Genomic DNA, 14530 nt, shown 5'->3' with positions numbered 1-14530 from the left:
TCTCGATGAAGATTCCAACAAACATGGATGCACTTATTTATCTATCACAGCACCAGGCACGCTGCCCTGACTCCCTCCAAGTAGCCAAGAATCTCATGATTTAAGTCTGCTTTTCGAGATTGGTTTTAGAGCCATTCCTTATGCCATAGGGGAACTGCTTAGGGCAGCTGACATGCAGCCTGGGGGAGTTGAGAGGCCACATTACTGATGGCCTATCAATAGCCATTACCACAGCACTATTCATTATTTCTCTCATCGCCCTCACTGCCCAAGTAATTACCTAAGCTGTAGAAAGCAAGGGCAGTACTGTATGTTTCTCTTAATCCTGGTTTTCCCCTGACTGAATTGTCTAGATCCATCCATGCTTGAGGTACTTGGTTTACATTGACTACCATGAATATTGTTTTTCTGATGACAGTGTTTAGTTCAGGTCTCTCACTTCTAAAGTCAAGTTAAGGGGTAAACAAGTCTAGCCCTTCTTGTACATTTGGTGACTGGGACAAGCTATCTAGTGCTTGCAATGTGTGTGTATAAGCTTTCTTGGGTTTACTAGACTATTTTTAATCGTTAATGAGATACCTTGAAAGCAATATTTCATTTAGGAATACTATTTTGGTCCAGAAAAAGTGATTTGTAAAATGAAGTGTTCTACCCGACACTTGGTTTGCATATAAACATTGTTGTTACTGCCAGGGGTGTTCTAGGAGAGTTGAGTTACTGATTTTCCCCTTTCTGTCTCTGGTGGTTGCCTCTTCGAATCGTGCGCGCACACAGAAACACAACAGCTAATGTCCGACACTGCAAGTCCATTTCTGGGCTTATATTATTATTAGGGAGGATGTTGTTGTTTGGAACTTCGAACTGAATTTCGCCAGAGGGCAGATTTCCAATAAACTTAAATAGACCCTTTGGTCTGTTTGGTCTACAGTAAGTCAACATGCAAGGCTTCTAGCCATATATCTGTTTTACAACATTGCATAAAAGCTCATAAAACAGTCATGGAGACTATGGTCTTCAGCCAATTAATCATCATTGTTCACATTCCCCTATAACAATAGTCTATGAGAAATGGAGACTTCTCTGTCAACAAATCCTGACAGAAGAAGAAAAAGTTTGACAAAATGGTTGTCCCTGGTGGCCAGTGAGTTGTATTCTCTTGTATTGTATTCTCTCTATCACACCAGTAGATAATTAACATTAGGTGGAACTGCAGCTACAGTATGGATTAGACAGCACTACAGAAATGTGGAGTTGATGATATTCAGCCAAGCAGAGTCTGAATGTATAATCGTGGCCCTGGGGGGTTTGTAAGTAGTGCATAAAAGATGTCATAAATGGTGTTCCAGAGATGGATTCATTTGCATGGTCATTAAAATGATTTTGATCTGTTGACACAGGCGAGGGAAATAGGGATCAAACCAAAGGAAGTCAATAGCATATGTCATTTCTCATCTCTTTTTTGAAAGATCTTACCTCCTTGCTGACGTTACAACAAAAATAATTGTTCTTATTCATGTTTTGTGTTCAAATTAGGGTATGGGAGCTCTGGACTCTGAAACACCTGGCTAGAGGCGATAAGACTTGATTGAAAAAACATGAATAATTGAATGAAGTTCGACTTGAGGCTGGAATCAAGCTGTAGAAAATAAGGAGGAAATACGATTCCCAGCATTACATGCTCACCCTGGCTGGCTTAGGGTTGCTGGTTGTGTTCTGACGGCATAGCTTCCTACCATGTGCTACCAAGGTTCATGGTTCATTATGGTTTGGTATATGGTTTGCCTCAATTGTCATTGCTAGGGGTGGCTTTCACTCTGCCTAGCATGTCCAAAGCAAATACACACTTCATTGTCCACCAATGAGCCCTGGGCTAAAGGACATGCACGTGGATAAATAAACTCAACTGGCTGGCTGACATCCTAAATTTTCCATTCGGAAGAAATCAAATTAAGTTAAACAACTAATTAAATTAGAGCTTTAATTAGCTAACATTGGCACCACTGAGGTCTTTTCTCTCTTCTCCTGTGAACACATATAGTCACAAAGCTGAAAGAAGAACAGAGAGATCTCTTCACACAGGTGTGTCTGGGGAAGGTGTTTCGGGGCAGGGGGTGTGTGGGGGAGAGAGCTGGCATTCGATCTCTGGCCAGACAGGGTGAGTTACTCCCTGCTGACACTTTGTGGACTACAAGCACAGCTTAATTGTTTGGCTGGCAGTCTGTGGAATGCCAAGCGAGGTCATCTGAGTTCAGTCTCCGTTATAAGGCAGTAAAGCCACGCTGAGTATTCAGGCTGAATCTGCTCCAATAAATACTTGTTGGAGGCACTGCAGTACTGGGAGGAATTGGAATGCCTTTCCATGTTAAGAGATTATAATTAATGGAATTGTAATTGCAAACCAAGCATATGCTGTCAGCACGCTACCACCACAAACTTGTCTTCCTGCTCCTGAAGAGAGAGTCAGCCAAACTCACATATTTATGTGTTGTGGGGAATATTACAGTTGTTAAATCAAATCAAATCAAAGTTTACTGGTCATATGCACAGGATACAGCTGTAAATGTACAATGAAATGCTTAATGCAAGCTACCTCTCAACAGTGCACTGAAATACAAGGATAGGATTAAAATAAAATAGAGTAATAACAATACAAAAGAGTTATAACGATACAATACGATACACAATATACAATCAACAGTCAAACAATCAAAGATTCCCTTGCTCCATGGTCTTGGAATTCACTCCAGACTAGTTTAAAACTCCAGGATCTGGTTTCCTTGGAGGAGTTTAAAGGGTTTGTTGGTTTATATTGTAACGACCCTGTGTAAGGCCCGTTAGCAGCTCCGCCAAGTGAGTTAACTCTCTTGGTGTTGTGGCTAGCGCGGCCGGTTTGTAAGCGGAAGGTTGCGAGTTCGATACCCGCTTAAGGCAAGCTGCTCTACCCCGCCGTTCGCTACATTGGTGTCAGAAGTGGGATGGCGCCCGTGAGGCCATCGGAGAGGCGTGTCCACGTGAGAGACTTGTATAGTGAAGCGTGAGGGCACGCTCTCCCGAACGGAGGGGATAGTGTAACGACCCTGTGTAAGGCCCGTTAGCAGCTCCGCCAAGTGAGTTAACTCTCTTGGTGTTGTGGCTAGCGCGGCCGGTTTGTAAGCGGAAGGTTGCGAGTTCGATACCCGCTTAAGGCAAGCTACTCTACCCCGCCGTTCGTTACAATATGTTACTGAGGAATGTAATTGTCAACAAGCTCTCAGGGTGGTACATATGATTGATTTTACTTATGTCAGTACGGTATGTTTGTGTGTGTAATTGAAGTGTATGTGTGTCTAAGTCGGTAACTTTTTTGCGGTGTGTCTATGTTTAATTTGTTTTTAGTGTGTTATGGTTGTAACTTCTTTGTGATGTACTGTATGTCTGTCTACCTCTGTGATTTGTCTGAAATATTGTTTTCCTTGACCTTGGACCAGGTCTCTCTTGAAAAAGAGATTTTATCTCAATGAGACTAACCTGGATAAATAAAGAATAAAAATAAATTGAAAAAAAGAGAAGCTGGAGGAGTATCTGGTGCAGTCGAGTCCACTGGCCTGCCCCACCAGGACACACAACCCAGGGCTCAACATGCCTCCTCATTACCCTTCCGTAGTCATTAGCCCTGAAGCTCTGAGGGCATAGGCACAAACTGCTCACTGAAATGTCAGTCAGACTCCACAGACATCAGCAGCCTGACGATTCAGGTGGCATAACCTATAGTATATTCATGCCCGTCTACACTGACATAAGATTCTTCGCCATGAGTTTTGACTCATTAAATGCGAGTTACCATGAATTCACTGTTTAGTGCATCTCTGCATGTTAAATCACACTAGAGCTGTCAACCCATTTACCCTGAGAAGGTCAATGTTCCATCGGTGCTTAGTTAGTCCACCATTGTAGTCACGCCATTAGCCACTCTCTCTCATTGATCCACTGTCTCCTGTCCTCTCTTCAAAGAGGAACCTCACAAAATGAACTGGAATGCAGCAGTATAACTAACTATACTGTGGATATGTGTGATAACAAGTCAGTTATTGAGGTAATACACTGTGGGACCCAACAGTAAGTTTGTGGCCAGTTGTCCTTGACTGTGTGGTGGAATGTATTTCTGAGAACATTAAGCATCATTTTTAATTGCCTCATTAGTTAATGATCTCTGCAAGCTAAACAGTGGGCTGCATTGCTTCATAGGAAATGCCGTTTCAGATGAAAGAGCATTGAGCTCTTCCGTACTCTTTCATTACTTGAGTGAAAAAACATTGTTAAACTGAATTGTTTTTAATGTCTTCTGGACACTCACTCTCCTATATTGTCATTATACGGTCATTATGAGTACTCCAGATGATTATGATGTGCAGCACAATAGGGATGGTGGTGATGTCCATGATATTGAATGTATAAACAGCTTACATAATGACAGCTTTGAACTTCATATTTCATACAATTTCATCAATCTGTGATGATTAAAGTGATACTATGGGATCATTTGTATAATTTCAGCCTACAGTTCTAAACGTAGCGCTAATGAGCAGAAACGGGTCCCCGTAGATTGCCCACAGTGCCCCCCTGTGCCCGCAGTGTGGTGCGTATGCGTGTGGATTCCGCGCAGCCCAATGCCAGGGGCACTCTATATACGAAATGAAAGTGAAATTTAAAGGAGCAGGACGTAAATTTGTCGTAAATCTGTCACCTCTGGCCACGGTGGCAAAATTCAGTTCCAAGTTCCAAAACAACAACATCCTCCCTAATAATAATATAAACCCCCGAAATGGACTTGCAGTGTCTTACATTAGCTGTTGTGTTTCTGTGTGCGCGAATAATTCGAAGAGGCAACCACCAGAGACAGGAAGGTGAAAATCTCTGAGTCCACTCCCTGACAACAACCCTGACACCCCCTGACACCCCCTGACACTCCCTGACACTCCCTGACACCCCTGGCCATAACAACATGTTTATATACAAACCGAGTATCGGGTAGGACGGTCCATTTTAGAAAGCGCTTTCTTTTTCTTTCCTTTCTTGTTACCTGATCGCTATCGATTAGTTATTACAACCATTAGGATGCTTTTAGAAAGCACGAATGTTACATACTGGATCTTTAACAGTACTGCTGCTTCAAAGGTTGGCACTGATAAACTTAAGATTCCATGGCTGAATGAGGTAAAACATTAAATTCATAGATTATATTTGTACGAACTATACATTGACCATACAGACTCAAAACGAGAGGTTTAAAAAAGACAGAAATAGACACAATATCCTGTAGCATCTCTTTAAGGAGTGCTAGTGGTATATGGTTTATTTGTGCAGGTGACGTTCCTCACAACCACACAAATCCTGCTTGCTAAAGAGCTATCATATAAGACAGAGGCCATTCAACTGTGATTTTTATTTATTTATTTATTTTTATAAATATTCAGCTCAACAGGGAATTCAGCTCAACAGAAATGTCAAGATAACAATGGAAGACTTACATGATGTCAACAATGTGATTTCAAGAGGGGAGGCTGGTGGAGGTAGGAATCAGAGGACGGGCTCATGGTAATGCATGGAATGGAATGAAGAGTGGTGTTTAATACCGTTCCTCATTCCATTCCATGCATTATCATGAGCCTGTCTTCAGATTTCTACCTCCACTAGCCTCCCCTGAATTTCAGGACATACCAGCTTTGTCGCAGGTAAAACTTAACGTTCAACTTAACAATATTTTTCATAGAATTACATTAAATAACATCACATACCATTACCAACATGGAAAGATATGGGTGATATTCCGGTAGGAAACAGCCTAAACCATAAGGTAGCAGCAGAGAGAGAGAGAGAGACAGTTCCAACAGACCCAGATGCTGCTTGATGGCCTTGAGGAGGATTCTCTGGGCACTTCACTTCACTGTCATAAAGCCTTTATTCAATCATACTGATTTTATGAGCACCACCACAGCTCTGGTACAGTAGACAGACATGTGGCTGTGGGTCGTCAAGCTTTTAACCTCCCAGAGTAATGGAGCCCTACGCCCATGACAGACTGTCGAGTGGAAGATATTGACGCATCAATCAATTAGTCAGAGTTTCCATCACATTACCTTGTTGGTTTCATGCATGTACTAATTGACACTCTGTCCCCAAGTTTTTCACATCTTGAGGAGATTGTTGACATAAAACAATATGGAAAGATATTGTTGTTTGCCCACTGCACTCTGATAAACACTTTAAAATCTGTACTGAACATCGGCCCCTCACTCTTGAAGCGTTACTCATCTCCCCCATCAGGTTTGGGAAGCAAATAATGTCCTTTATCCCTCTGTCCTTTCCTTGCTCTTAAAACTAAGAAGGGATTATGGTTATCATCAAATACCCCCTGCCCCTGTGGGCTTAGTAGATCTACATTATTTTTAACATGCTTCTGCATGGTAGGTTTCCTTATGAACAAAGCCTTTTCACCAAAGCGTCCGGAATATTGATGTTGCTTTGTTGAAATGGTTCGGAAAGTTCCCAAATGACAAAATTAAGCACAGAATAAAAAGTTGAACATTGAATAACATTTTCAATCACAGCATGATTCTGCTGTTTGTGAGTAATATGATTGCCCATTCTTTCTTCATACAATGGTGACATGTCTGTGTTTCCTCACACCAGTTCCTTCAAGGGTGTTAGTTTGGCCGTTTGCTCCATGATTTATGTTCATAGCGTCAGGAATCTAAACAAAAGCAGAGCAAAGATTACATTGTGTACTTTGTCCCAAAGGATTCAGGAGATCTTATCTCATTTCACCCTATTCTATATTGAGAGAGCTCTATAACACCTTGGCAAAGATAATGAAATAAGTATCTTCAGATAAAAATCCAATTGGCCTGTAATTGTTGTTGCTATGCTTTCATGGACTTTGTTTAATATTCTATTAAGGTTTATGAGGTACTTCATAACTTTCTCAAATTACTCTAATAAAAAGAATTGGTTAATAAATCATACCAAATACATCTGCATCGGAATGAACTGATATAGCAAATTCACATCTACAGTCACATTTGCAGCCAACTCAGTTTTTGTTTGTTACTTTGTTACCTCAGAAAAATGTAAATCGTGCGTCTGGCTGTATCCACTGTCGTTGAATTCACTGGGAGTTACACCTGTAATGTGAGGAGACACATCTTGGTCTATTCCAGGGATAGTTTTCTGTGTGTGTATGTGTGTGTGTGTGTGTGTGTGTGTGTGTCTGTGTGTGTGTGTGTGTGTGTGTGTGTGTGTGTGTGTGTGTGTGTGTATGTGTGTGTGTGTGTGTTTGACTGTGTGACTGTGTGACTTTGCATGTGTGTGTGTGCATATGCTTACTTGTTTGTCCATCTGTCACAAATCCTGGGTTAACTTGGCCCTGCTTCTGTCTAACTCCATTACCACTACTTATCTGACTGTGGGTCCTTGCTCTCCTGCAAAACAAAAACACTCCACTAAAGCTCACTGGTATTAGTGACATGTAATGACAAAGGTAACTGATCTGGAGGGTTGGCCATGAAACAAACTGGTTGTGTATAAAATGGCACTAGTTCAAACTTACATAATTTCCTCCTGGTAACTGGATTCTAAAATGGACAACAGAGAGAAACGTCATGAGTCAGGGATATGTTGTTTTGTGTCATAATGCCTTGAATAAATTGATAAAACTCCTAGTAATTTTATCCTTACTGTATAATACATAATAATGTCATAAGACGAATTAAGTGCTTGACATACTGGCCAGAACTGTTTGGTCAGAAGTGTGATCTTATTAAGACCTCAAGTATACCCTTTCAGACAGTGTCACTGAATTATCTACATCCACAAATTATCATACATTAACCTTCACACTCATTAAGAATTTTAGACATGAAGTGCAAGTCACTCTCTTTGCTTAACATCTCTGTTGTTTGTTAAAGCATCTAGTATGCAGTGGTCTGGTGACTTACGGTCCTAAAGTCATTCTTTTTTGCTGACTGGTGTGTATGTAAATGAGGCTCTCTACATATCCCCCTCATTTTCCCTGGAGAGGACGTGATTCAGACCTACAGTATCATCTCTGACCCTCTCATGAAACTTAACGCTCTACTTGTTCTCCACTTTCTCAAGAGGGACAGAGACAGATGCCCAATATATTTGATTGACACCTGCTTCCTGTAGTATGGATGAGGTGAAAGGTTGCTTACTTGCTTCTTTCTTGTGTTTGTAGAAGCAGATGGTCCCAATAATGAGCAGCACCAACAGGGCGAAGCCACCGATAGACACAACAACAGCTATGAGAACAGTCCAATCAGGAGCAAGAGGCTCTATGAAGGAAGGGAGATGGGAAAGCTAATCAGACTAGAACCACAGGTCTCCAACTCAGTTTCACAGGTGTCCTCGTGCAGAGAAGGTGCACCCAGTGAGTTGGCAGGTTCAAATCAAAACCTGGTACTAAACGATACAAATGTTTTAGTTTTTTTTACCTTAAATAGTTTAACTACTGGAGAACATATTTGGGAGTACATATTTGGGAGTGCATGGGAGTGTTGTGTTTTATTAGGCGTATATGGTAGCTTTGTTCCCTTAAGCAGAGCACAATACCCAACTTGCATTAATAAATAAGCATCTACCTGCGTAAACAGAATTCATTAAGTTATTTATTAATGTGATACGTAATTATGGAAAAATAATCAGAGACCCATGAGATGGGACAAGGGCCTATGCTAAGTTAGGCAGTCTTTCTCTCTTGGAAAACCCATATTTTCTTATTACTAATACAATCAAACGGCAGCCATGGACCCATCAAACTCACCTCCCTGATCTGTTAATAGTGCAGTCGCCTTTTCTCACACTTAAAAAGAACTGAAGCAACAACAAAAAAACGTTTCCTGTTGAAAATGGTCTATGTAGCATTGGTAGTAGTGATATACATCAATTCTAGCCCCAGAATTGACTAAAAAGTGTGAAACGATAACTTTGGACATACTGTAAACAGTATTTTCATGTTCGCGCTAAAGTGAATCAGTCCGAGAATGTTTTTTGCAGAGTGTCCTCGCCTCTCCTTGACAAATTTGAATGTTGGGCTTTGGATGTTCAACAAACTACACCTCCAACAACCACATCTCGTTCTCAGTTGCATTTTTTGGAAAATGAGGAGGAGGAAAGTCAAGGTGAAATTAGCCAGTGCAGTTCCTCCCCCAATACCTCACTAAATCCTCCCCATGCTGGATTGAGAGGCTACAAAGCAAGAACAGGTGGAAGGATTCCTACCGACCACCAGGTAGATGCTGCTGGACTGTGGTGTTTCCAGGGCAGGCACGGTGGCCAGACACTCTACTGGGACGCTGCTGTCTGCAAGGATACTCAGGACGCTGGTGGAGTTGAACATACTGCCCACAGCCTCGCTGCTAGTGTTGTAGAGGCCAGTGTCAACCACTTTCCTGTTCAGTAACCAGCTCACCGTGGGCTCAGGAAACCAATCAGAGGTCACACACTGGATGACGGCCTGCTGGCCCTGGGCCACTGTCATGTTGCCACCCACGATGCTCACTGTGCCATTCTCTGGGGGGACAAAAGGGTAAAGTGACAGAGAGGCAGTGTCATAAGAGGATGTCATACCCAAGTGAACAAGGAACAAGCAGATTGGTCAATGTTAAAGACGCATACAGTACAGGGATGCCATAGGACAGATTTGGGGAAGCCCTGAAACAGTGAATGTGACAGTTTTTTCTTTTCTTAGGAATAACTATTGTCAGACCAAATCTAGAGTGGTTACTATTTAAGTATTTTGTTCATATTCATGTAACATTACCCAGCTCAGGGCTGCAGTGTAAACGATCAATGTAATCTGTACATTCATTCAGAGAACATATCAGACCTGCCTGGGAGTATTGATACATGGAGGGGAATATGTTTGTAATCAGGGAGGTCCAAAACATTGGAATGAGATTGGTCTCTGCACCATAGGAACAAGATGGAATCAATATCCAATCAAAGCAATCCAATACAGCCAGCAGTTCCACTAGCAGATTACTGCTTGGTTTAGCCCTTATACATGAAATATCACATGGAGTGGAGAGGAGAGGACAGAGCAGGTATATTTGATTCACTTTATTGCCATATGAGGGATCAGGATTTGAAGTTATGATTGTTAACAAGGGCCCAGGGGGAATTGAATGGCAAACAGTCAAACAAAGATGGATAGTCAAATGGGGCCCTCACAATGTTCCCCATCAGATTGATGTATAATGGTATGCCATCACCCAAGCCAGTAGAGCGAAGAAAACTGAATTGAGTCAACCTACCTGGGGCAGAACTCAACCTACCTGGGGCAGAACTCATTTTACTGATGTTATAGAGAAAAAAACTGATGCTAGGCATGTATCGCTGAATTTGATGAAGACAGTAAGGAAGATTTACTCAAATGAGAAGATTTGTCTTCGATTGCAGTTTACTATAAAATCCAAACCTAAAATGTTTCCGACATCTTGTCTCCAGGCCTGCGAGGCCGAGCATGGATGTCAAACGTTATTCCTCTCTCTTTTGTGGACCCACCATCACCATGTAGGAAAAGGCAAAGTCGAGTTTTGTAAATCAATGAGTGTCTGCCCCTCTTTCATTTGCATATGCAACTCTTCAAGATAGTACATAACTGCTGAGCCCTACAAGGCATTTGCATATCTACTGTGGGTTTCCCATATGCTGCCTTATGCTTCCCTTTATCTACCCCAACAGCAAGTTTTCAGTTGTTTCTTTACAAATCAAACACATTTTGTGTCAAAATAAAAGCTATTTTGAATTTCAAGACCCAACCCTGCAAGGCTGTGATAAAACATGAAAGGAACTACAAGACTTGTTCGATGCGGTACCACAGTGCACAAGGTGTTTAAATGGATTTAGTGTGGTACCATGTGCAACCAGAGTCATTTTCCCATTAGTTCTAGTGGGAACGCTAGCCATGGTAGAGAAAACAAGCAGATAATTAAGAGAGTAACACATAAGTGTGTGTGTGTGTGTGTGTGTGTGTGTGTGTGTGTGTGTGTGTGTGTGTGTGTGTGTGTGCTTGCGTGCATGTTTGCGTGCGTGCGTGTGTGCGTGCGTGTGTGTGTTTGTGTGTGCATGCATATGTGTGTGTGTGTGTGTGTGCGTTGCATTGGCTGCATGCATGAGGCTAATATACAGTACTGTATGTGTGTGTATGTGATACCTAATGTGTTCATATTCCAAAGGAGTGCTTACCAGTTTACCATCAGAGTAAGATGTGGAGCACAATTAACCATAATGCAATTCCAATGGCTCTTATCAAGAACACTTGCTGATTGAGGACGATGGCTGGCAGGATGCATATTGTAAATCATGTTTAAAAAGTCTGTCTGTCCAGAACGTTCCCCTGCTAATCGTTCGTTGTATCTGCCCTACACCACTGTCATTACCTCTGGGATGTGTGGCTGTATCAATAAAATCTCATGTTCAGTTGTATGGTCTTGGTGCATTGGTTATTTATGACATTTGACAATTTTGGCAACTGCAGAAACTTAGCAGGACAGCGAAAACTAGAAAATAACCACAAGGGATGCAATAGTGGGATAGTTTGTGCAATAAAGAAGCTGCTGAGAACACAGATTGTTATCCAACTCTACACTCTGAGCTTACAGTGTGTACTACTGCTCTCCAGAGCACAGGCCAGTCATTACACCGGCCTCAACCACGATGATTTACGTACTCTCAGCCAACACGCCTGCTCCAGGAACACACAGCACAGCATGGGAATTGGACTTGATTTGAGGTGCTGTTCTTAACATTTTCACTTTCGTAGACAGGCCAGTCTTTGCCTTGGAAGATCATGCAGTGACTGAGTGAAAAGCGTATTTGCTTCTATAAATGTCTACTGCCTCAGCCATATGAGGAATAACAACTCCCTGGGCTAGTCTGGCCAGATCGCCTGGCCAGATGACCTAACCCAGTGTTTGCTACCCCAAGATCACAACTTGATACACCACCAGTTACTTGTAGAACATACAGTATACTGTATCTCAGTGTCCCTTCCAGCTATGGGCCTCCCATTACCCACTTCTCTTTGAGAACCTCCCCTTTGCTTCTCTATCTAAAGTCCCCAAAACCCTATCACATATGCTTACTTTAATACATGTGTAGTGCATTAACAGAGATGGCTGTCTATACCTTGGACAGACAGCATGGCCGTCAGGCTCTGAATATTCTGGAAGTCGCATGTGACGGGTCCGGAGTCGTTCCTCTGAACATCAAAGATGATGAACTCCCATTGGTGCGTGTCATTGCAGGTGGTGCAGTTCACGGCGTTGAAGCGCTCTGGAAGGTTCCCCAGAACACCGTACTGCTTGGAGATGGTGAGGACCACGCTGCCTTTCATCAACCAGAGCATGGTCGCCCAGTCCCCCTGCAGGCTGCAATTGAAGTGGGCATCCGAGCCCTGCAGCACCAGAGCATCTAGGGGCTCCAACTGTATCTGCCCTGATACTCCTGAGGACATGAGATAGTATTAACATAGAGAGGACTGAGGGCTTCTGTGGTATGTTTAGGTGTTGGAGTCCATGAGAGGTCATGATTCTTTTTTTTGTTTGACATTAATGAACTGTTGTTCTGAGTTTGTGAAGCCAGTTTAGAGTCATGGTATTGCCAAAGACATAACATAACATTCACTGCTGAGCGACAATGGTGTTTCAGGTGAAGGTTATGAGAGGGATTAGTTGTTTTTTAGAGATCTAACATTGAAGAATTAAACTCCCCAACCACCCTGGACCTGCTCCCAGGTGTAAACAAGTCTTGAATTGAAGGTTTTTGAAGGTTTTGCTGCATTCTTGTGTCATTTGCTGCAAGTACCACACCCACAGAAGAGTAAATGACGAGAGTGGTCTCTCGGCTCTTTGTTCTGCCAACCAGCACAGCCAACAAACATTCTGTTGCTCAAACATTCTCAGGTGTTTGGAGTGAGAGGGTCTGTTTGCACTCTGGAGAGATGACTAATTATATCGGCTCCTATTTGTTTGCTTCGTGTGCTTTAAGGGAGAGCACAGGAGAAAGGATTGTATTCTATTTCTGCATAGTGAATCAGCTATATTTTGAAAGTTCCACAACTTGTTTTCCATTTCATCGTACTCTCTGAAAGTAAATTGTCTTGGTTATCCCACTGTCAATGATTACAGTTAATAGGAATTGGTATTCTACTTGTGTTTTGGTGTACAATTTTAACTTTAATGTGTGCCTTGGTGTTTGATGTAAATATGTTTTCATAGGATGTGATAAACGAGAGACCTTCAGCCTTCTGCGTTGTGATAAACAAGAGAATGCCTTTGAGTCAAATTTGCAGGCTTAATAACTCCCAAACGAGAGCGGGCTGATCAGGAAGGAAGATAAAGCGAGGCACATGAGTTAAGCTGATGAGATAAATTATACACTGAGCTGAACTCTCATGCTCATTCCATAAGCAAGTTTGAATGTTTATTCACTGATATCTACTCATAAACCGGGGAAATGTATCCACTATAGCCCAGTCTGAGAGGTTTACCAACAGAATGGCTTTTTCAGTCATTTTGTGTCTCATCCTATCACATTCAACAGATCTTGTTTATATTTAATATAAAAGGTAATAATCAGATATGCTCACCTCCTGTTGCATAGAGTAAAATGAATGTGAGGAAAAGACTGGTCATGTTGCCCAGGTAACAGTCATGCTAATATTCTCAGCCTGAAAGACAAACACAAACACAAAGGTGTGGCAGCTGAAATTACCCGCAGTAGCACAGCAAAACACATTTACAGCGACATGCATTTTCTACATTTTCCTGCCAGTGTGAGAGCTCCCCTGTCCAAGAAAATACACATATACACACACACATACACACACACACACACACACACACACACACACACACACACACACACACACACACACATACACACACACACACACACTCATTCAGCCCAGACCTAGGTAAAATCTATATTTAAAATGGTGCTGAAGTGTATTTGCACTTCTGAGACTATTCACTTGCTTCCATTGTGCCTGGCAAGTTAAATCAAGCACACACATATCTGAATACATTTCAACACACATACACACCCTCTGGCTGGTCAAAGACACAAACAGAGGCTCCGCCCAGATTACATGTAACAACTGAATATACTGTATGAGGTTTGTCTTGACATGGTTTAATAAACTTGACTTATACTGATCAATATATTTACTGTTGTTAAGATCAGCTTGTATTGTGAAACATGACGTTAATCTCTCCATATGATAAAACACGAGGCGTCAATCTCTCGCTTCTCTCTACTTGACAGACTTGATTTGTGCTTAAGAGACAAAAAGAAAAAACAAGAAACACTCTCATGATATCAGTTGAGTTTGGTCAGTTCTTCCTATTCAAATATTTGAGTATTGATTTTCTAATCACAAGGCAATACTACTACATTGATTCACTACTTACTTGTTGAGGACTATCCGCACGATGTGTAAAATCCTTCCAAGCTTCATTTCCTGTTTAAT

The 14530-nt window shown here is 41.9% G+C and overlaps 1 protein-coding gene across 1 annotated transcript; it reads right to left on the bottom strand.

Annotated features, from left to right (window-relative positions):
- Positions 1-5466: 5466 nt before the first annotated feature.
- igsf5a (immunoglobulin superfamily, member 5a) lies at positions 5467-14530 on the bottom strand. Its single transcript, XM_083686667.1, has 9 exons — positions 14472-14530; positions 13649-13729; positions 12187-12504; positions 9277-9567; positions 8211-8330; positions 7586-7610; positions 7363-7457; positions 7096-7160; positions 5467-6730 (listed from the first exon to the last, which is right to left on the bottom strand). The coding sequence occupies exons 2-9, from the start codon at positions 13692-13694 to the stop codon at positions 6632-6634; spliced, it is 1059 nt and encodes a 352-aa protein (XP_083542793.1). The 5' UTR covers positions 13695-13729; positions 14472-14530; the 3' UTR covers positions 5467-6631.

This window comes from Argentina silus (genome assembly GCF_951799395.1).
Source record: "Argentina silus genome assembly, chromosome: 2".
Classification (NCBI taxonomy): domain Eukaryota; kingdom Metazoa; phylum Chordata; class Actinopteri; order Argentiniformes; family Argentinidae; genus Argentina; species Argentina silus.
This window is presented reverse-complemented; position numbering and strand designations above follow the sequence as displayed.